General features: G+C 42.0%; 1 protein-coding gene across 1 annotated transcript in view; it reads left to right on the top strand.

Moving 5' to 3' along the window:
* The window catches only part of LOC141801673 (potassium channel subfamily K member 10-like), a 37850-nt gene extending 14299 nt beyond the window's left edge, over positions 1–23551 (top strand). The window contains exons 3-7 of the mRNA XM_074684811.1: positions 9504–9621; positions 12509–12669; positions 17192–17384; positions 17711–17853; positions 21048–23551. Of these exons, the coding sequence (XP_074540912.1) occupies positions 9504–9621; positions 12509–12669; positions 17192–17384; positions 17711–17853; positions 21048–21710 (1278 nt within the window). The 3' untranslated portion in view covers positions 21711–23551. The remainder of the gene's footprint in view (positions 1–9503; positions 9622–12508; positions 12670–17191; positions 17385–17710; positions 17854–21047) is intronic.
* Positions 23552–24235: the final 684 nt, after the last annotated feature.

Here is a 24235-nt window from a genome sequence, read left to right as displayed (position 1 = left end):
CAGCTCTGCTGTGTTCAGACGCCTTTCTATCAGAACCAGCTTTTACTTCTTCAGCATTCTGAGCGACAGTCGCTCGTCTGTTGGATTCGACCTTCACTCCCCACACGCATCAGTGAGCCTTGACCGCCCATGACCCTGTCGCTGGTTCACGGCTGTTCCCGTACTCGCCCTTTCGTCACTTTTTGCCAATTATATCCAGGTGCCGTGATGAAAACATAATCAAATTCCCTTCACCTGTCAGTGGTCGTTACCTTATGCCTGATTGGTGAACAACAAAGAGTATGCCCCACATCTGCTCTTCATGAAAAATGACCTTTAGGTGTGATGTAGTCACATTTGAAACTAGATTCATTCATCTTTACATTATAACACTTTTACCTTCTGGATTGAACAGACCAATCTCATGAACACATCTTTATCAGGCTCATGCTGCAGCACTTAAACCTTAAGTGTGAAAGCAGCTGTGTGTGTGTGTGCTGGACTTTATTGACTGGCTCTGAAACTCTGGATGATAATGGACAACATAATGCAGAGAGAAAGCTGCTGTGGTTCAGAGCCAGCTCACATTTAAAGCCTGACACCTTCACAGAAACCAGAGCCGCTGAGAGAACGCTGTAAGTAACGGCTCTGTAATGTGAGGCTGTAAAACAGAACTCATTTTGGATTCATCTGGCTGAAAGGATCGGGGAGAAATAGAGACGGGATGAAGATCATGAAAAAAGTCTTTCCTGAAAAACCTGTGAACAGGTCGCTAAAAATACAGTGGTTGGAGTTTATCGCTTAACTGAGGCCATAACTTAAAGAATTATAGGATCTGACTTTTAGGGTTGCTCAGCCGCTCAAGAGAGGTTGTTATGTGAGCTCCACCTATCAATGCTGAACAGCATGCTGCATTTATGCAAGTCTTTTACTAGCAAGGACCACACATCAACAATGCATTTAAACGGTTTATTTGAATAGATAGATTAATGAAGACGTTGTGGGGAAAACTCCGAAAGGAAGTCCGCCGTAGCTCCCGGGCACGACGGACCCCCCTTTTAAGGCCCTATGAATGAAGAAGAAGATGATTAAGAGAGAAGGGGAGGGAGGAAGGGTGTATGAAGCGAGAACAAACAGGACATGAAAGGTTAGGAGGGTTTAAATACCGGAAGGGGTGAGGTTGAGGTGTGGTCCTGCTCCTGAAATTCAGCTATGAGCTCCACTAACTTAAGTTAGCTCGGGATGCCAGAACCACCTCTATAAGGAAATCCTTTAATAATTTTTACAATTTAGTTGCTTGGTGCCTCTCTGAACGAGCCTGTTTACTCTTGTATCTGTCTGTGCCATAAACTGTCCTTGCCTGTTAGAGGGGAGGGTTGTCTTTTCATTATATTGATCAATTTGAGAAAATTGCTTGTTTGAAGATATAATTGAACAACTACTCTTTCATCAAATCATCACAGAGAATATAAGATTGACACAGGGCTGGGTACCAAACTTTGGTTCTCTTATACCACCGAGTATCAAAATGTGCCTCGTCTTTCAGTGCCAAGTTTTGTGACCAAAGTTTTATTAATCACACAAAGCTCTGATAACACCACTGGTGATTGGCTGTAGGGTTGTGCCATATCATGTCATCTATGATAATACTTGTATATATTTTTTTGATGATATAAAATTGTCATTTCGCAATATTTACAGTGCAGAGATGCAATAATATGACACTCCCTGCTGTGTACAAAACAACTTTGTCCTCCCATGAGGATTTAGAACCTAAAAGAGGAGCTACCTCAGTGATGTGGAGGTGGTTTGGCTGAACAAAGATCAGACACGTAGCAAAACACATTAAATGAAAAATGTGCAGAAGAACTATTACCATGAAGGGTGGCAACACTACAAGCATGTTCCACCACCTAAAGCTGAAACACATGGTCAAATACAACAAGACTATGGAGACACGTGAGGAGGACATGAAAGTTCGATAACATTGGTGGATTTTTTGCCTCTGGGAGCCTTCTCCTTTCTGTTGGTGTCCTTATAGAAAGAATGTGGTGTGTCGTATAGAATTATCAAGTTTTTCTCCTGCAAGATTAACTTTTCCTCCTCCAAAACTTCAGATTTCCTCTGGATCTGACCTATTTCTATGTTTACATTTCAAGCTTGTGTAGTAGTAGTAAATGATTGGAAAAGTATAGGTATAAGGTAAAAGTATAGGCTAGGCGCTACCCAAGTAGCTGCCTGTTGCAGCAGCTCTCTCGTCTTTGTCCGTTTCTTGTAATTTTTTTGTCTCTTTTTCGTAATCTTTGTATTTGGAGTGGATCATCACTTTGTATGGTTCATTGTCGGTCACGGACACCAAACTTTTTGTGGCTTCGGCGATATTTTTGACTACTTTTCTCTTGTGTTTGTCTGGAGATCCCACATGTAACCATGGCTGCATTGTTTACATGCAAAATTAGCTGTTAGCAGCCTGTAGCATGTCAATGCTAACTAGTGTAGGGCTTGATGATTTCCCTCGAGCTGAGGAGGAGGAGGTGAGGACGACGTGCCGGTTCTCGGGTGTGAGCTGGGAGATGACGACGTGGACCTGTCCTTCCATCCATCGTTGTTGGGAACGTGGGATCCAGCTCCGGGGGATGGACGAGCTAGCCGTGCTAACCCAGCGGCATCGTGCTGTTCACGGACGTGGCCGACAGAGCTGACATCGGACGCCGGCGACACATCGGAGCTTCGCCTGCTGTGAGCAGACAGGATCCAGGAGACAGAGACTGAACAGACTGCTGGGGAGGCTCAGTCCTGGACCCTGTGGAGGTGGAGACTGGCTGGGCTGGAGAGTGGTGGACGAGTGGCGGACGGGATGTCGTCATCTAATTTCTCATGGACTTTTTTGCACTTTCTATACTCTTTCTTACTTTTGTTTTCTTAAATGCTGCTGTGACTCCTGAATTTCCCCTCGGGGATAAATAAAGTATTTTCTATTCTATTCTATTCTATTCTATTCTAAGTAGCTTCCATACTGTGGGTGCAATAAAAATACTGTTATTCAGAAGCCACTAATAACAATTTTTTTTTCGTTTTTTTTCCCTGTATTGTAATTAGGGTCCAAGGCCTGAGCCAAGGGCACTATTGTTCCTCGTTGACATTGTTATCGCAAATTTCCTTAAAATATCATGATATCATTTTGAGGCTATATCGCCCACCCTTAATTGTCTGTAACGTTACACGTGGTTACATGAAGACAGTGTTGCCAACATATGCTGGGCATACATTAGGTGAAAACACCTTTCACAGTTGAAACAATACAGTACCGATACCCAGTCTCTAGCAATCGGTACTGGTACTCAGTGGTACCAATTTTTCTGTACTTTTTTCTGTTTATCAGGTAAAAAATATCAATTTGTTTAATAGTAGACTATAAAAAAATTTCAATTTAACATATTGTTTATGTCCAGCATGGAAAATCTCCTACTGTTCCTCTCCTTCACAGTCACAAAGATGCGTTTAGGTACCTAAACATGGTACCTTTTGGGTTCACCTGAATTGGTACCCAGTACTTTTGCCAGAGTTCGGTCAGTACCTATAAAAGAACCTAATTCAGTACCCATCCCTAGCATACACTGTGCGGTTGTCAGCTCAATTTGAGCCGATTTGCCACTTGTGCAACTATTTTTTGGATCGGCAGAATTTCAGCTCAATCGTGAGTCGTGTCTTGTTTAGTACACGGGGGGTAAAGAGGAGAGATTGGCACCTCACAGCGTATCGGTGTATCAGTGTCCCTCAAAGCTGGATCAGTCTTGGTGGGAAGGGGCTGATCCATGGTGCCGGTCTGGGCAAACAGCTTTCTGCATACCTTTTACTGGCACTCTTGGTGTCGTGTGTTGGTCAGACCCAAAGCCCAGGTGTTGGCTATGGAACCAGAAAAAGTGGATCGGCGCATCCCCACTGTTAATGTGTAATAAATTCATCACCACTATTCTGTTAAGCTGCAGTGACTTTGTATTGTTACAGAATATCACACTGAACAGGTAAAACAGACGTTTCTTTACAGTGGCAATAACTTCTCATTAAATACATTTATTCATGGGGTTTACTGTTTAAAGATGAGCTAAAGGTAGTTTTGATTACGGTAAAGTCATATCCACATTGGACTGAGTCCAGTTTTAAATATGTGTCTCAGTGTGTGTGTGCAACACAGTGTGTGATTGATCATAGATTCAGTCACTTGATGCGTTTGACCTTCAGACACACAGCAATTCATCACACCCACCGAGGGAATCATTACAAACCCACACACACACACACACACACACACACACACACACACACACACACACACACACACACACACACACACACGTACACCTGTGTCCTCTGTGTTTCTCCCTGTGTGTGGAAAACTGCAATCTGCATTTAATGTGTTCCGTGTGATGTATATCATTAGCCTTATAGTATTATTGTTAATATGTCATAAACATTAAATTATGATTTTGTGAGCCTCATGATTTCCAGAGTAAAAGAAATTTAAATCAAATAATTGAACTGATAGATAATATAAACAAAATATTATAAACATACATAAAAAAATGTGGGTTTTTTTAATTTTATGAAAAATTTAAAAATATGGCAGAGGCGATCGTGCTTTAAGGCTAATGACGTGTTTTCAACTACTCACTTTTACCACACACAAAAATGACACCTTGATAGCAGCGATGGACAGATAGGAAGTAGATTTACTGCAGTCTTTAAAGGCTCTGTGAGGACTGTCTGCTTGGGGCTCCAATTTCGTAGACCAGGTGCAAGCACAGGTGCACCTGCCCTGCGCCGGCCTCCGCTGCACAGAGGGGGTGTGACCGGCGCACTTTGCAAGTTTCCTGCAGTGCCAAGAGAGGCGCACTGAAGGCGCCTCTACTCACCTTTAAATGCGCTGTGGCCGAGGCGCAGCGTCTGATTGGTCTGACTGAACCCTGACACCGCGGAAAGTGTGCTGGAAAGACCAGGTAGCGGAGACGGTCAGAGCCGCTGTCCCTGCAGCAGGAGAATGGACAGCGGGGCGCATCGAAGGACACGACGCGCGTCACAGTGTGGGCCAGCTCCCAGGACAGATTTAATCTGTTCCTTTGTCATTAATAGGAGTAAAAAATGAAGAGACAGTTACACAGCTGGCTTATCCATTCAGAATACTTTTGATCCACCTGCACTCCTGGTTTGTCATCGCCAAGCAGAGCCTTTGGTGATACACTGTATACTCTCCCAGTGTCTCCACCTCATCCTCCTTACAATAATGTACTCCATCTTTTTAGATCAGGTTAAAAATAAAGACTAAAACAGAGAAATATGGGAAATCACGGGTAAATCCTGAGTGACATACATTTATTTTGTCTCTTTTTTCTTCGTCTTTTCTCTCCCTCTTTTCTTTGAATTAAATGAAATGAGAGAACCAGATATATACTCAGTATCAGATGTTAAGGCTGTTTATTGTTTAATTGTAAGATGTGCATCAAACTTTCAGCTGCCGTCAGGTTAACTTTCCATTATGACAGACGGCTTTAATCTGACATCAGATGTGACGGGACAGTTAATTTAGATATAAATGTATATGTTGGTTCAGACGGTTATATTAAATAGTGATTGCTGTGATTGTTTATTGCATTAAAATGTGCCTGACACTCTGGAAACCTGCCTCTGAGGCTTTGATGACATGTGCGCACATGTGCGCCTGTCACCAAATTACAGCTGCGTGGGGTGCGCTCCGCCTTGCGCCGAGAATAGACCAGGTTGGAGCTGGCGAGCTTCCAGCGCACTTTCTGCAGAGTTTTTGGCACGAAATTGTCACTGCGCCAACATGAATCTGCTGACACCTTCCCCTGGTGCGCCGTCAACTCCCACTGGTGCGCCGTCACACCCATCTCTGCGCAGACGGTCTACCAAATTGTCATTGAATGGTTCATTACTCCAGAGAACGTGTCTCCACTGCTCTAGAGTCCAGTGGCGGCGTGCTTTACACCACTGCATCCGATGCTTTGTATACCACTGTGGTGATGTATGGCTTGGAAGCAGCTGCTCGGCCATGAAAACCCATTCCATGAAGCCCTCTGCGTACTGTACATGGGCTAATCTGAAGGCCACATGAAGTTTGGAGCTCTGTAGCAATTAACTGTACAGAAAGTTGGTGACCTCGCACAGGGGTGCGCCGCACAAAATTAACCCTGTGCGGGGTGCGCGGGGGGGTGCGCGGGGTGCGCCAGGCTTGCGCCCCCTGTGCTGTGCCACGAAATTAGAGCCCTTGGTGTTAATTACAGTGACACCTGTGGCCAGAATATGAGAATGGGATGAAGACTCTATTTCCCATGAGCATCGTCACCCACTGCTATAAAGGCGTGACACTTGCCGAGGCGTGTGTTTGTTTTGAAGGAAATGAAAGGAGAGCTGATCTTTTTTCAATTCTACTTTTCTGCTCAGGACTTTTTTTCCCAGGATGCAAAGGGACAAGGTAATTTGCAGTTATGTAACGGCTGACTGAACTTTAAGCGGAGTTTTTTAGAAAATATTGAAACTCGTCCTCTGTTTTATAATGATAAAAAAGAAGGGAAAAAAAACAAAACAAACAAACAAAACAAACAAACAAACAAACAAAAACAGTTGCACAGTTAAAATTGGACTCATACTTTCTTGCAGTATATCAAACAGTTTGAGGAGTCTGGTAGTGTATCCTGGGGACTCAAAAGTAGGGCTGGGTGATATATCGAATATACTTGATGTATCGCAGGTTTTTGCACATGAGATGTATAAAATGACTTTATCCCAATCATCGAGTACAGACAGCAACCTAATTGTTTTCAGAATTCAGAATGTAAATCTCTTTGGTGATTCGCTTGTTTCACTCTCTGCTGAGCAGACGGTGCTCCTCTCACAGCGATTACCACCAGTTTAGTTTAGTTTCCAGAAGGTGAGCTGACTGTTAAGTCTTACTCACAGCCCCGTGCTCTGATACGTCTCAGTAAAGTGTAACGTTACTTAATCCTACCGCTGCTCATCAACTGACTTCAACCTCAACAAGCAGAGCTATCATAACCTGGCTCTTCATCTTCAGATTCAAGGTTGAGATTTTGTGTTATTTACACTTTATGCAGCATTTCAACATTATCAGAAGTGGAGCTGTAAACTTCATGCGCAACAGTCACACTGCGACTCAAGGTGAAACAGCGAGGAAAGTCGTTGGTGCGTTTTCACTCTGCTTCACTTATTTTGTGACAGAGTTGAAAAAGAGAGGCTCCTCTGGGTGAGGCAGGTGAGGCTGGTGATGAAGGTGAGAAGTGTGAGGGAGGTGGTGGAGGTGAGGTGTGTGATAGAGGGAATTGAGGTGAGACAGGAGACAGGAAACAGGAGAGGTGTGATGCAGGGATTCAGGTAATTGAAGCTGTTGGCTGCTGAGCTACAGTTAAGGTGTGTGAGCATGATAAATATTAGAATCACTCTCAAAAGGTGTATGTTCTAACTTCCTTCAGTAAAAACTGGTTTAACACTTATTCATTATTCATTCCCCCTCAGGTAACTCAGCTGCTGTTTTCTCCACACCACCTGCTGAATTCATACACATGCATGAAATGTGTCAGGTGGCACAGAAACACCTCGCTAGGAAGAAATTGTGAAAGAGTTGGTGGTTTAACCCCTGAAGTGTCACATAGTGGAAATAAATGCATGGTTAGGCTTTGCTGCATGAGTTAGTGCTGCAAAATGTTCAAAAGAGCTGAAATCACAACCAGAGAAACTTGTTAAAGCCAACAACATGATCACAGCTTTGTCCTTTCTGGGGACATGAATGATAAATGGAGCTTCATGCTGCTTCATCCTGAGGTTTAGTGTCTCTACTGCTAACCGTGACCTGTGACTGTGAGGGCTGGGATTGAGCTGCAAACTTTCAACAACAGAACAAAAAACAGACATCATTTTCTCACTATAGGGTGAGCTGCAGTCTACAATCTGGATGTCATCAAAACATCCTGCAAGCTGCACAATCCACAGTGCCCTCTGTTGACAGTATTGACTTCAGTGAGCCCTGTCAAAGCTAAAATCTAAACAAGTGTTTAGTCGTTTTTTAAGTTAAAATTGTTTCAACATGATACACATTAGCCTGACAAATCCAGAAAAATATATGAATTTTAAAATATAAAAAGACAGTTTTGTTTCCTGTATCAATTATTACCATTTCAAAAAACATTTACATGAATTTGTTTCTTTCCTCATTTACAGATTTTGGTTTATTTAGATATATCTTTGTCTTTTAATATCCTGAAATAAGACATTTTTATGGACATGCCAAGTCAATGTTGCTTATATTAAGTCTAATGAGACCACTGGGCCTTATTCAGTGATATGTGTTCTTACTCTGCCCATAGAATAAGTGTGTCGGCAAAATCCCTGTTGGATTCATGACACGTGCACAACAGCCAGTTATGTTTCAACCCCTTGCGTATGTTAGTTAACTAGAAGTTCTAAATTGACAAGCATGTTTTAAATTGTATACTAAGTATTTAATGTAATGAGGCAGTGAGGAGTTTCTAAGTGATCTTGCAAAAGTCTCCCTTCTAGATACTGTATATGCCTACACCAATATTACAGGTTATTTCGAAATGCTTGGCTTGAGCAGGACTGGACTGATCTACGATATTTCAAAGTGTCTATGACAACAGCACGCTTGCTAACAAAAGAGAGATCCGTGTTTTTCTCTGCTGAAAATGATTTCTGTGATTATTTTTGTAGTGATGGTGGACACTGGAGCCTAACTGTGACAGAGAACAGGCTAAAACACAGGCTAAACTGTATGTGCTAGTGTTTATTCCAACCCACAGTCAGCAGTTATTCTGCAGTGGTCTGTTCAAACTTGAGAGTCTATCAATAAAATGAAGAGTGAGGTTACGTTAGCTGTGCTAACGTAACCTCTTGAATAAATTCAAGCAAGAAAATAAATCCCAGATTTGTGCCTTAAACATATTTGTGCACACTCACTGTTAGTGAATGTGGTCCGTTGTCACTAAAAATGAGACATAAACACTTGCTTAGATTTCAGTTTTTGAAGTGTGAAAAAAAAATACAATGAAAATATTTAATAGTTTTACCCTGGATAGGTGTCAGCCCTTCATTTCAGTGGTGTTCTTTTGGGCTTAAAGATAACTTGTAATCAAGTCATCCCTCAGGTTGAAAGAAGTGCTCAGTGTCCATTCCTCAGGTCTTCGAGTAAATTCATGAGTTAAGACTTTTAAAGTAGACCTACTGACATGCAGCTTTACTTTGGTAAAAGTGTTGCTCATGTGTTTCACTCTCCAGTAGTTCAGTTCTGTCGATCAGGAATGTCCAGTCGTTCTTTAACACTCTTACCAGGAGAGGACCTTTGTGCCAAATCTGCCTGACAGGGTGTAAGATCCACAGCCAGACACATCCTGTTATCAGGTGTTTTCTTCTCTGCTTGTTTTGGATTACCCTAACAGTTTTTTTTCTTTCTGGTGGTGTGTTTTCTTGTCTTTCAGCACTCTGTGGATGCTGTGAACGCTGGCGTGAGTCCCATTGGTGACACATCCTATAACTCAAGTCACTGGGACCTTGGCAGCTCATTCTTCTTCGCCGGGACGGTCATAACAACAATAGGTAGTGACATTATGTGTGTTCGTTTGGTTTAATGCTGTTCCTATTCAAAACCAGTCTCCTGTTTTACACATTTAATTAATGTGTCAGTATTCTTTATGATTATACATCACTAAGTTATCACAGGACAAGCTCCATAAAGAGCAGAACTTAAGCATATCACTGCCTTGACTCACATATGAACTTAAGTGCCATCCCATTCCTAACCCATAGGTTTAATATGATGTCGGTCCACCTTTTGCAGCTATTACAGCTTCAACTCTGTAGGGGGGGGAGACTGTCCACAAAGTTGAGGAGTGTGATTATAGGAATTTTTGACCATTCTCCCAAAAGTGCATTGGTGAGGTCACACACTGATGTTGGTGGAGAAGGCCTGGCTCTCAGTCTCTTCTCTAATTCATCCCAAAGGTGTTCTTTCTGGTTCAGGTTAGGACTCTGTGCAGGCCAGTCAAGTTGATCCACACCAGACTCTGTCATCCATGTCTTTATGGACCTTGCTTTGTGCACTGGTGCACAGTCATGCTGGAAGAGGAAGGGTCCAGCTCCAAACTGTTCCCACAGGGTTGGGAGCACGGAATTGTCCAAAAATGTTTTAGTATCCTGAAGCATTCAAAGTTCCTTTCCCTGGAACTAAGGGGCCAAGCCCAGCTCCTGAGAAACAACCCCACACCTTAATTCCTCCTCCACCAAATTTCACCCTTGGCACAATGCAGTCCAAACTGTACAGTTCTCCTGGCAACCTCCAAACCCAGACTCGTCCATCAGATTGCCAGATGGAAAAGCGTGGTTCATCACTCCAGAGAACGCGTCTCCACTGCTCTAGAGTCCAGTGGCGGCGTGCTTTACACCACTGCATCCGATGCTTTGCATTGCACTTGGTGATGTATGGCTTGGATGCAGCTGCTCGGCCATGGAAACCCATTCCATCAAGCCCTCTGGGTACTGTACTTGGGCTAATCTGAAGGCCACATGAAGTTTGGAGCTCTGTAGCAATTAACTGTACAGAAAGTCAGCGACCTCTTAACTTAAACTTAACGACTGGATTTGTTGCACAGGTGGCATCCTATGATAGTTCCACGATGGAATTCACTGAGCTCCTGAGGGTGACCCATTCTTTCACAAATGTTTGTAAAACAGTCTGCTAGCCGGGCGCTTGATTTTATACACCTGTGGCCAGGCCAAGTGATTAGGACACCTGATTCTGATCATTTGGACGGGTGAGCAAATACTTTTGGTAATATAGTGTATGTTAAATACAGAGAGCCCACATTAATCCATCATGAATAAGCACTTAACATATGACAAGTAACCAGCAAGGCAAGACAAACTTCAACGAACAGACAGAAACAGACTCGTGTGGATCAGACATCTGCTGGGACCGTGTGGGCTGAGAAAGAGAGAGTGATGGACAGAGGGAGAGATAAACACATTAACACTGACACAACAGATGAAACAGACCTCAGTCTGAAAAACAAATAGGAACAGTAAAAATATGTGTATGTCAGCAGCATGGCAATGATACAAGTATGACCAATAAGAAAACTAGCTACTGTTTTGGTCAACTGATCAGGTACTAACATTAAAAACAAGTATTATTACAGCAAGACTGGTTTTAATAGGCACAGCAGCTGGAGTTCGGCAGGTCCACAGCAGCAGGCTGTCTACAGTAAAGATCCTGGGGAACTTATGAGACAAGAAGAGCTCAGGAAAGATCTGTGATCAGGGACATCAACGGGACAAATGTGTCTAAAGCTGCGTTTCCACCAAGCAGTCCGGGTCGGTTCAGTACGGTTTGAGACGGTTTGGGACAGTTAAGTCTGATCCCGTTTGCGTTTCCACAGCAAACTGTGCCCTTTCGTGGTGGGCGGTGTGTAAGCCGGATGCAGAAAGCCGCAGCTGGTAAACAATAGCGCGATGCCGTAGCAGCTTACCCCGCTATTAAATCCAACAAAGAAGAAAACGCGACACAGTAAACAAAGAGCAACGATGTAAGACAGGTAGCATTTCGTCCTCTCTGTGATTTTCATGTAACTCTCTGTTACAAAGTGCAATCAAGCTTCGTTTCAGAGAAGTCTGTGTGCCGCCAGGAGAAATGCAGCCGCTGTCAGGGTAAGTGACGATTCTTTTGACCAATCAACGGTCTGCAGTGTGTTGCTCCACCTCCCGAGAGCGGATCGGTTCAGTCTGGCACCCATACAAAGTCTCAAAAAAGTGGGACGGCTCGTCTCAGTTTTTAGGGATCTGTCCCAGGATGAGTCAGTGGAAACACCGCTAAAAGCGCACCGTACCGAGACGAACCGACCCGGACTGCTTGGTGGAAACGCGGCTTAAGTTTTCTGATATTGTGAAGGTGAAAACAGTCTGTCCTTTAACTCTGTTGGATGTTGGAGCTTTAAGGCAAATCTTGATCCAACAAAGCTCACAGAATCTTGACAGCAGAGCTGGATGCCCAGCTGATGCTTTTTCCTCTTTGAGGTGCTCTCCTAGTTCAGTTAAATTATTATTTTTTTGTTTGCTTTATTAATAGATACAACCTGGCATCGTCTGCATAACAATGAATATTTATTGAGTCTTTCCTCATGTTGTCACATAAAAAAAGCATATAAAAAATGGAAAGAAAAAAAAAGATCCAAGCACTGGACCTTGTGGAACGCCATCACTAACACTGGTGTGCACAGAGGATTTATTAATGTCACCAAACTGATTGATCTGACAGGTAGGATTCGAACCAAGCTAAAGCAGTCGCTTTTCCAACTCTTATCTCTAAACTCTGCGGGAGGATTGGGAACAGAATATATCATCAGGGCATACACAGCGTTATGTGTCCCTTTCTTCTTACCTCCCCTTTTAACCTTTTTTCTCTCTTCCTCCTTCTCATCCACCTCTTCAGGTTATGGAAACATAGCACCCAGCACACAGGGGGGTAAGATCTTCTGCATTCTGTACGCCATATTTGGAATTCCTCTGTTTGGCTTCCTGTTGGCCGGCGTTGGAGATCAGCTGGGAACCATTTTTGTGAAGAGCATCGCTAAAGTTGAGAAAATGTTTAGGGTGAGGATGATTTCACACGTTTTAAAGTTGTATATTTGCTATGTACCGATTGTGCTGAGAGCCATTAGGATTACGACATTTTTAACACATTTTTTAGATAAAGAGGAATTTCATAATGTATAATTAATACGAACCTGATGATAGAAAGGGTTAAGTGGTGAATAAGCAGTGATCCCTATTGATATTCTGTTCTAATTATTTGAAACCAATTTCATTATCAGCAAAAAGGTCATTACTTTTTAAATCTTCAGTTATTTTAGTTCAGTCAGGACCACTTTTTTAAAATAATCTTTATTAACTTGCACAGTTTCATTTGGCGGTATGGTTCTGTTCTGGTACTCCCTGCTCTTCCACATGCTTGCGTGGAAAGTCTGAGGCAGGAAGAGCACACCTTCCTGCCCATTATGAGCCATTGTGAATGGCATAAGCAGGGAGCACAGCAACAAAAATAAAAACCCAGAGCAGAGCAATCAACATGAATACATTGACAGGAGGAGGTGGGTTGCAAAATGCCGACAGAGGAAGCAGAAAGGAGTTTAAACCGACCGATTTTACTTTTTTAAAGTACACAGAACTTTTTTCAGTTAGTCACAATACATCAAAATACTTACCACCAAAATGTGTTGTGTTGGAGCATAATGTCTGGGAATTTGTACTGATTTCTTTGACAAACTGTCATGTCAGTCATGTCAGCATACGACAGAAGAACTCAAACGCCGTCACACATCAAATCTGACACTTCAACAATGAAAAAAAAGACTTTCTGAACAACAAACTGCATCCTTTTCTCATGCTCATTAGGCTGATACAGACAGGTTAGGGTTCAATGTGTGTGTGAATCAGTTAAGAACTACAACTTAACAAAAACACATTATAACCTATTGAATGGCTCCAACCTAAATAAAAATATGTATAAATAATGGGGAAAAGACACCATGTGGGCCAACAACCCCATTTTAAGTGCAATAAATTACAAAACAATATATTTTTTGGTACAAATACATTTGCTTTAAAAAGGAAAAAAACAAACATTTTAGTTAAGCTACTCTAATGCTGAGTTGTTTTTTTTACTTGAATCAGTGGTATTTTTTTGTCCCTAGTGTGTGCTAAAGGAAAAAAAAGAAAAAAGAAACTTCAGAAAAGATGAAATAGAATTGTTTATTTCACTTATTGTGCCTCATGAAGTTTGTTTTCAAGTATTTAAATAAAAAAAATAGCACGTTTGCCTTTTTTAACACTGAAATTCTTCTTCAGGCCTACTTATATCCAAATTTAAAAATCGTATCCCAAAATTCTTGTCAAGTGAAATTAACTTGCTGTACAGACAGTTTATTTTACTAGGTCAGTATTTGATCATCAGATTTTGTGTTTTCTGACAGACTGCAGTCCTGTTATTTTCCTCTTAAACAGTGAAAAACATCCTCTCTGCTCTTCACTAAAATCTTAGAATACATCAGTGTTGTGTGTCAATACCAAACTTGTTTTTGCTTCTCCTCTGCAAGTAATGGAAGATCCCATACTGCCATCTACTGTTTCTGTGTGTAATGGCTCAGACTTAAAAACAGGGTTTTCTTATTGGTAGTATTCATGAAAAGAACTGTTTTATTATGCAGAGTAAGAGGTAAAGTCTTTTTTCTCAGTGGGGGGGGGGGGGGGGGGGGGGGGGTGACACTTACAAGGGATGCAAAATGCCTTCCAAAATAATAATGATGATTATAAAAAGTTGCATATTTCATCCTTCATTGTAAAAAAAAAAGGATTCTGTTTACATCACGCAGACAGCAAATGTTTCTTCTGTTTTCCACATTTCTTTGTTGGAGACCCCACAAACCAGGATATCAAAAATATCAGGGGAGGCAGATAAATTTAGGAAACAACAACAATTTTAGGAAATTAAGAGAGGTAGTCTGGTTTTCTACAGAACAGATAAAATAAGTGCCTTCTTAAATTTATGTCCTTTTTTTCGGATTGGACTGAACTTGATTTCTCATGGCCGGGGGTTACCAGCCTCCAGTTTCACAGGCTGCAAAGTTTGGAAACTCTCTGATATAGAGGACCGAAGTCTATACATTCCTGATAATAAACCATTGTTGAACTGGGCCCATCTTGCGAGACTTAAACAACAACAAAAGTAAAATCTATAACATTAGAGCTAGGTTGATAAGCAGCTGTGACGTCATTGTCCTGAGCTCAACTTGAATATTTTCACTGAAAAAATGCAGCCATATTAACGGTGGGTAGTGGTGAAAGGCGGCCATGTTCAAAGTGCTATGACTCAGTGGCAGAGTGTCTCATTGGGAAGGTTGGCAGTTTGATCCCAGCTGAAGTCACATGCTGAAGTGACCTTGATCAAGACACTGAACCTCAGATTGCTCCAGCTCTTCTTCAATGGTGTGTGAATGTGAATGAACGAGATTAGCGTACACTGAGGGTCCCTCACTGTAGCAGCCTCTGACATCAGTGTGTGAATGGGTGAATGTGACAAACAGTGTTCGCAACTTAAGGGTCAAAGATGTTGCATACAGTGTGGAAAATAAGTATTAATCAACTTTTTTCTCATCACATGTATTTCCAAAGATGCAATTAAAAAAAAAATTCTACCAGACATTGGTATTAACACAAATAATCCACACATGAAAAGAAATCACAACGTTCAGGTCCATAAATAATGATTATGTGGAAGTAAGTACAATAACACAGGAAAAAAGTATTGAACACGCTAACTGAGACTCATCTAATACTTAGGGGGGAAGCCTTTGTTTGCAATGACAGCTTCCAGACGCTTCTTGTATGTTTGAACAAATGGCCCACACTGCTCAGGTGTGATTTTGGCCCATTCCTCTTCACAGATTGTCTTTAAATCTGGAATATTCTTTGGCGCCCTCTGGTGAACCCTTTTCTTTAGTTCTTTCCACAAATGTTCAATTGGATTTAGGTCAGGTGATTGACTAGACCATTCAACAGATTGATTTTCTTTTTTTGAAACCATTTGAGAGTCAACTTTGCGGTGTGCTTTGGATCGTTGTCCTGCTGGAAGGTCCAGCCACGTCTCATCTTCATCATCCTGGTGGATGGCAGCAGATTCATATCAAGAATTTCCTCATACATGGCTCCATTCATTGCTCCGTCAATCATATGAAGTTTGCCAACACCATGAGATAAGAACCAACCCCATGCCATGATGCTTCCACCTCCAAACTTCACTGTTGGTTCAGTGTTTTTTGGGTGATGTCCAGTGCCATTTCTCCTCCTAACATTGTATGTAGTATGACAGCCCAAAAGTTGAGTTTTGGTCTCATCTGACCAGACAACATTCTCCCAGTATTCTACAGACTTGTCAAGATGCTGTTTAGCAAACTTTAAACCAGCTTCAACATGCCTTTTCCTGAGGAATGGAGTCTTGCGGGCTGAGCATCCATAGAGGCCATGGTGGTGGAGTACACTGCCTATTGTTTTCTCTGTAACAATTGTACCTGCTGCCTCCAAGTCTTTCTGGAGCACTTTCAGGGTGGTCTTTGGCTCGTCGAGTACTCTTCTGACTATCTTTCTGACTCCCTGGTCAGAAATCTTGCAAGGAGCTCCTGTGCGTGGCCTGTTGATGGTAAGGTGCTGCTTCTTCCACTTGTGAATAATGGCCCCAACGGTGCTGACTGGAATATTCAGGTGCTTTGATATAAGTCTGTAACCAGTTCCATTCTGATGCTGAGCAACAATCAGGTTGTGAATGTTTTCAGAGAGCTCTTTGCCTTTACCCATCATGAGGTGTGTTGTATTTAACTGCTTGGTGAAAAAACAACCTTTTTTATAGGACCATTAATTTACTCTAGCCCAGCTGATGTTGGTTTACACTAATTGGAAGTTCAAGTAATAATTACTGACAGATTTCAGGTGGTTTGGTGCATTTCCTTGCTAAAATATACAGCCTTTCCATGGTGCGTTCAATACTTTTTTCCTGTGTTATTGTACTTAATTCCACATAATCATTATTTATGGACCTGAACGTTGTGATTTCTTTTCATGTGTGGTTTATTTGAGTTAATACCAATGTCTGGTAGAAATTTCGTTTGAATTGCAGTTTTGGAAAGAAATTTAATGAAAAAAAAGTTGAGGCGTTCAATACTTATTTTCCCACTGTACGTGAAAACTGATTTAAAATTTACAGTGGGTCATTTTGGGACTGAGAGCTGAATAGTGTACAGGATGTGATGAGAGATGATGCTGATGTGATCACAGCATCAAAAACTTGGCAGCTTGTTTCTTCAGCGCCATCTTGTGGTGGCCAGAGTAACAACAGGACCATGCAGTGTGTAAAGTTTCCCACTTTTGTATTTAGTGTCACTTTCTTACACTGTGTCCCAAAGTTTTTATGCTTATGTACCAGAGTGTTTTCCAGAGTCAGCGGTCATGCTGGTGTGATAATTAACTCAGTTCATCAGAGTCGCCCTAGACTCTGCGGGTCCCTGCAAACAGTCCAAAGCACTGAGAACCCCATCGCGTGGGCGTGTATGTGTTTGTTTTCCAGAATAAACACCACCAGATCAGCCAGACAAAGATTCGCGTGGCCTCCACCCTCCTCTTCATCCTGGCAGGCTGCATCCTCTTCGTCACCATCCCAGCAGTGATCTTCAAACACATCGAGGGCTGGTCAGCGCTTGAGTCCACATACTTTGTTGTGATCACCCTGACAACTGTTGGAATCGGAGACTACGTGGCAGGTGACAGCTGCTTGTAATAAGTTATTATCTGGACGGCATGGCTAACAGCCTAACAGACATTAAATGACAAAAGTTACCAGCTGATGTGATTGGTACGATGACTGTTGTGTGTCAGATGTTTTAAATTTCAGTTTGCGTTTCCATATTTAATTTGAATGTGTCATTATGTAGGACAGGTGCACGTTACAGGTAGAGTGAAGAGAGCTGTGGTTGATGATGAGAGTGTTTATCAGAGTTACAGTGGTTGAAGTTTTCCACAGACAATTTGATGAACTATCTACTCTTCTTCTTTCTCCTCCTTTTTCCTTCTCTTTCTGTGTCTTCAGGGGGTGACCGTCGGATTGAGTACAGACAGTGGTACCGTCCTCTGGTCTGGTTCTGGATCCTGGGGGGTTTGGCCTACTTTGCTGCAGTGCTCAACATGATTGGAGACTGGCTGAGAGTTTTGTCCAAGAAGACCAAGGAGGAGGTAAGTGATGGGGGGGAGGGGCACTGACACTATTCTAACTCTAGGATCATGTGATGCACTGACAGGGTGGGGCAAAACTGGTTAATGATCCTAAAGAACTAAAAGTTCCTGGAACTTCTATCTGAAAGAAATCGTACAGACCTCTTCTCATCATAAATATGCGTTCAGAGTTTGCCAATGGAAGCAGCATTTCACTCCATTCAGTCCTTAAACTCTGAATTAAGCATAGGCACTAGCTGCATAAAAAACGTGTGGTTGTTCTGTGGTCAGTTGTCAAAAATTGTATGATACCACAGAATTAACTTTTATTGAGCCCTGACCAAGCAGCAACATCAGGTCAGTAAAAATGAAGCCTATGCAGAAGTGCTAAAGGTCGCTGTTTGTCGAGAACCTTGAGAGTAATAAAAGCACTTGTCACACCTGTCACTCTTAAGTGGTTTCTCTCCAGTGTGAACTCACAGGTGGACTTTCAGAGGAGGCTGGCTGCAGAAAGACAGGAAGTCATGTACACCCCCAGCCATAAAAACAGACTTTTACAGCATTAAAAACACATTTACAGACTAGTTCAAAAAACACCTTGGGCTTAAAACGCTGATTTCACTATCGGGAAACACTGTGAGTGAATTTTTTTTCTATCTCTGCAGTTAAGAAGTTATTAGGATCGTTTGATTTTCCAATCAGAGGCACAGTTCAGGTCACATGATTGCTGGGCGCCCTGTAGCTGCTCGAAGAAAAACTCACAGCCGGCGTCATAGCGAATGTGGCCGTGTCCATGGATTGGCTTCATTTCACAGTTTCAGGAACAGATGGGTGACGTCGCGGAGGCTACGTCCATGCTTTACACATGTCCTGACAGGATTACAACCACAACTACTTACTGCCTGAATTCATAAACAATAATAAAACATAGATTGTTTTGTGTGTTTTTGCATTCTTACAGATCTCAAGTTAAGTGGAGATTGTTAATTTGAGTATAGCACACACAATAGTTACAACTAAGTTATAACATATATATATATATATATATATATATATATATATATATATATATATATATATATATATATATATATATATATATATATATGTATATATATATATATATATATATATATCCCCTGACCAATATATTGTGACATAATGGATCTGGTACCATCTTTAGTTTGTGTAGAATATGAATCAATAGGTAATAATGAGATACAAAGGTCATTTCAGCTGCATCAAGACCTGACAGGGTATGTAGCAAATTTGCAACAAGCCATCGCTTATCAAGGTCACACTTTACACTGAAACACCAGCAACGTCTCTGGCTGTAAGACATGTGTTTCTGTATCCAACCTCAGGAAAGCAGGTTTGACTGTAAATGAGTTTGATATTAACTGAAACCCTGAATCAAACAGAAAAACAGATTTCTTCTTCACAGTAAAACTACAGTAAATGATCAAACTATTAACTATAATAATTATCAGTTCTTCAATAGAAAATCATTATTATTAAGAGATATTTGGATATTTGGAGCAGTTCCCTGTCTGGACGTAGTTTGTTGGACCCCGTTACTCTGATCCAGGTCTCATACTCAGCCATCTGTGCTCGTCTTTGATGTCGGAGAGTTTCTAGTTTATTGACACAAGTTTATGTGTTGATATTTCATAGTCTGTGTAAGTCCATGGAAAATTCAGAACAAGCATGGAGCAACTTGTGTGTTTGGCAGTAGATTTGAAACCTGATAAGACGGATTGATTATTTCTTTTAATAAAAATCTGAACAGTTTTTGAGGGATACAGCCATGACATTTCTGGACTTATAAAAATATGTGTACAATTTTTTTTTTTTTTCTGTTCTTTTTTTTCACTTTTAGACAAAAGTCTTGACATTTTATTAAAGTTTGGGTTATTAGGTTTGTATTGATGTATAGAAAAGTTTTATGCAAAAAAAATGACACTACAGCATGTAAAAAAATGTAGAGATATGCTCTGGCAGACTTTGCATAGTAGGTCATAAAGGATTACCCCCTTTCTGGTGACAATGCCGTGTTTTTCAACTAAAGACATCCATCCACTCAACATCTAGTCTCAGATCAACTGTCCACTTAGTGAGGTACGGTGGCCGGTGGGTGTCAGACGATTTGCAAAAGCTACAACACAAAGAGCAAAACACACAAATGCAAAAGCCACTACACAACAGGGGTTAAAAGAGGTTACTTACCCAAACGGACACAAAAAAAGTTGTAAAAGTAAGTAACTGATTAACTTCATCTATGACAAATAAAGCTCCGTAGAGGTGTCACCTAGTGATATCCTTCATAGTACTTATATTTATTTATTTACATTAGCATCAACTATATTTATCACAGCAGCTGAAACAGTTAAATGGTAAAGGGATCAATAAATTGTGATCTGTCTAAAGCTTGTACTCTGATGCACGTGAAACTGACTAGTTGTAGTTCAAACCCTGACCCAGCAGGTGGCATCAAGCTCCCATTTTCAAGCTCCCTCATTTTTCTTAACACATTTGTATCTTTTTTTTTTATCAGAAAACATTTCTTGACTTATTTTGTTTTTAAATTTGAAGCTTTCTATATAGAAACAAAGCAAATATCCCCTGTGACAGTCACTTAAAGGATAAGTTCGGTTCATACAGCTTCTACATTGTTTATAGAATGATGTAGAACAAAATACTCACCCAGAAGGCTTTCCTGATCCAAGCAGTGCTTCGGGAGATATTTAGATCCAAAATCGTGCAGCGGACGTCCGTATAATGGGATCCATCGGGACATAGACAGCGCTGCTCCTAAAACTGCATTAATCGTCCAAAAACTCATGTTTTTCACCAATATTCCATCATAGTCCACTCCGGGGTTAGTCCTCTGCTGCAGTCTGTGTCACTCCTGACAGCGCTGTGTGGCTGTACTGACCTCTGAACTGAGAAAAGACTTTGTTTACGTTTGCTCCTCCGCGCATGTGCAGTACTCTCTGGAGAGCTGTCTCCACTTTCTCCTTTCTTTGAGGGGCAAACGTAAACAAAGTCTTCGTCAGTTCAGAGGTCAGTACAGCCACACAGCGCTGTCTGCAGTGACACAGACTGCAGCAGAGGACTGACCTGGACTAATAGCTCACTAACTTTCATCAGATATTTGTGGTAGTTCAGCCACAGTTTGACCTCTACTCAGTGATCTTTGTGATTGTTTTTGTCAGGTCGGAGAGATCAAAGCTCATGCTGCAGAGTGGAAAGCTAACGTGCGAGCAGAGTTCAGGGAGACGCGGCGACGAATGAGTGTGGAGGTCCACGACAAGCTACAGCGTGCCGCCACCATCCGAAGCATGGAGAGACGGCAGCTGGGCCTCGACCAGCGCGCCGTCTCGCTGGACATGCTATCCCCAGAGCGCCGTGCCATTTTCAACAGCCTGGACACCAACAGCTACAAGACCTCCTCCCAGGAGAGCATCGACACTAAGCTCAACAACCTCCGCCTACGAGGGGCAGAGCACTGTGACCGCCACTCAGACCACCAGACCACATCTGAGGACAACATCTTCAATCGGCTGGGCTCTGTCACCAAACTCGCCAAACGCAGCCGGAACCGAGAGCTGAAGAAGAACATCCCCAATGAGGCCCGCCGGCCGCACAGTGAGGCCTTTGGCTGCGGCACGCCCACCTTCGACTGCAGCATGCCAACCGCTGAAGAGGAGGGCAAGAGGAAAGAGGAAGGAGATGAGGAGACAGAAGACAAGGAGTGCAACACAAGCTTGTCAGATTTCCCGCTGTTCGTGGAGGCTTGTAAAGCTCAGCACGGGTTCAACATCGAGACCAAAGAGCCTGAGAGTGAGAAAACACTGCACATTGAGATGGACCCATAGACGGAGAGTGAGAGCAAAGAGAGGTTTAAACTCACCCAGCAGTGCCTTATCTTACTTTTTCATTAGTGATGAACAGGGACAACACGTGTCCTCTTGTGCTGTAAACTGTAACATCACACATCCACTGTGCTTTATGAATGAACACATGATGTTCTCACAGATGATCAGCCAGATTCAAAAAAAGATAACGGTTTCAACAAGTGACAACTTGGGTCTCAGTTTTTGTGCTCCGTCATTGTTTCTCCTGCAGAGTCATTTTCTGATATTCAGGTAAAAGTTTATGAATGTGTTTTTCTCTCATGCTCTCATGCTCTGGGTTTCACGGGTTCATAATTACTGTTACAGTCAGTGAATCAGCTGATGTTGTTGACCTCTGACCCTGACTCTGTTGGCATAAATTGTAGAAGTCGTGCTGAATTCAGTGTGTTTAATGAATGCTGGAAAAGGAGTTAACATATCTGCTGGTTTTTATATGTATAGAGGGATTATCAGTCTGCGTCATCATAAAGCTACACGCGCATCTTCACCGCAGAAGCAGCGTTTAGCTCCATTCATTCAGACGAGTTGGCGTTTTTTAAACACTAAATTCAACCTGTTAGCAGCATCAAAATGTACGGTTATTCCGTGGTCAGTTGTCAGAAACAATACTATACAATAGAGGCAATTTCTGTCAAGTTTCGACCGTCACAGAGCAACCAGTGTTTCGGAGTTAATAGTGGCCATGCTAACTGGTGACTCTGAGACGAATGTAACGGTGATTAACGGCCGAGAGTCACCAGTTAACAGGGTCACACTTTACACTGAAACACCAGTGACGTCTGCATGTGTGTAATTAAATGTGTCTTCTTTATCCAACCTCAGTTAACCAGGTTTGATTGCGAACAAGCAATAATAACTGCTGATACTCAAAATACAGGTTTGATTTTGCTTATTTAATGAAAAAGTTGGTTTGGGCCTGAGGTTCTGACCAAACATGGACTCAATATAGACATTAAATAATAACTGAAGCTCTAAATTATGATTAACAGAAACATATTTTATGACCAAAATAAACTTACGTAATACTATGAAATGATGAACTAGTCTATTAACCCTGAAATACTCAACCATTTTTAGTCTGATCTGGTGCAGTTCTCTTGACGTAATTTTCTGGTTCTTTTATTATGAACCAGGTCTCAGACTCAGCAGTCCCTGTGCTTTTTCTGGTTTGAGAGGGTACCTGATTTATTGACGCATGTTTACCTCCTGGTCAGTCACAGTCTGATAAGTGTCCATGGATAAAGCAGTAATGAGCATCGAGTGACAGTTGTGTGTCTAAATTGCTCTCTGGGTACACGCTAGGTTTCTCTGCTAACAACGTCTGTCCACCTAATATCTGTCCACATGCTGATCTCTTCTGTCCACTCATTGCTACTTCACTAACCTGGGAGCTGTTAACCATCCGTCAAAGTGATGACATTAAGTTTATAGATGTGTTTTTTGGTGGTTAACTCCTCCACATCAGTTGAGAAACTGTTATACTCGGCAGTGCTTCTGCACCCAAGATGTGCACGCATCCGCCGCTGTTGATAAACAAATAATCCCTCTACAATGACATCAAACAGGAAGCTGTTACAGTTTCTCTCTGATTTCTTAGAAAGAGAAGCTAAAAAGAAGAAGTAAAACTTTCCGAGAAGTCGATTGTTTCCTCACAGATGGGGTCAGAGGTCATGACCATCAGTTTTGACATGTGCTAACATAGAAACTATCTCTGCTGGTGAACCCCCTAACATTTGGAGGGCTTAAAGGGATACTTCAGTTTTTTTGAGGTGGGGTTGTATGAGCTCTATGTGACCACTAAGGACATTAGATACAGTAGAAAGTTGTCTCCTCTCCCTCAGTAAGACGCAGACTGTAATCGTTGGTGATGAGGAAATAGGCGCTAACAGGGAAAGACCGTACCAGATTCAAAGGCTATTTTCTCTGCCTTCAAGAACTAAAATCAAAAAGTAATACCACAGTTTAAGAGAACGATACATAAAATATTTTTTAAGTGCATTAAGTCTTCAGAAATATAAACATTTATCTGGACCTAACTAACTGGTCATGTGTCCTTCCGCGCAGCGCTAGTGCGCTCCGTCCCCCCTCCTTTCAGCTGTAGGGAATGTAAACAAGCTATACTTCGGGCGCCGGTTGTAGCCTCGTGTAAGTTTGATCAAGTATCGTAATTCTTTTGTTTGTACTCTAAGGATTGTGAGGCAGCTTTGGAAATTCAAAATGAGTGACTATGACAGCGACGATGAAGTTTCATTCACTTTGGAACCAAAAGGATACCTGTATGAACCGGAGCACACAGAAGAAGAGCTGCTACAGATGGCGACTGAAAGGAATACAGAGGAAACATCCACGGACACTGGACATCGAGATGCTGAGTGTTACTGCTGCCACGACTGTTGTTGTTGTTGTTGTTGCTGTTACAGGACACTCCAGAATTCAGAAGAGCAGGGAAATCTGTGTGATGAGTTATACAGACGGCTTGAGAGCCA

The sequence above is a fragment of the Halichoeres trimaculatus genome, unplaced genomic scaffold (assembly GCF_033239565.1).
Source record: "Halichoeres trimaculatus isolate MK-OKI-2021-1 unplaced genomic scaffold, fHalTri1.1 fHalTri1_scaffold_13, whole genome shotgun sequence".
Taxonomy (NCBI): Eukaryota; Metazoa; Chordata; class Actinopteri; order Labriformes; family Labridae; genus Halichoeres; species Halichoeres trimaculatus.
Note: the sequence above shows the minus strand (reverse complement) of the source record. Positions and strands in the feature narration are given on the sequence as shown.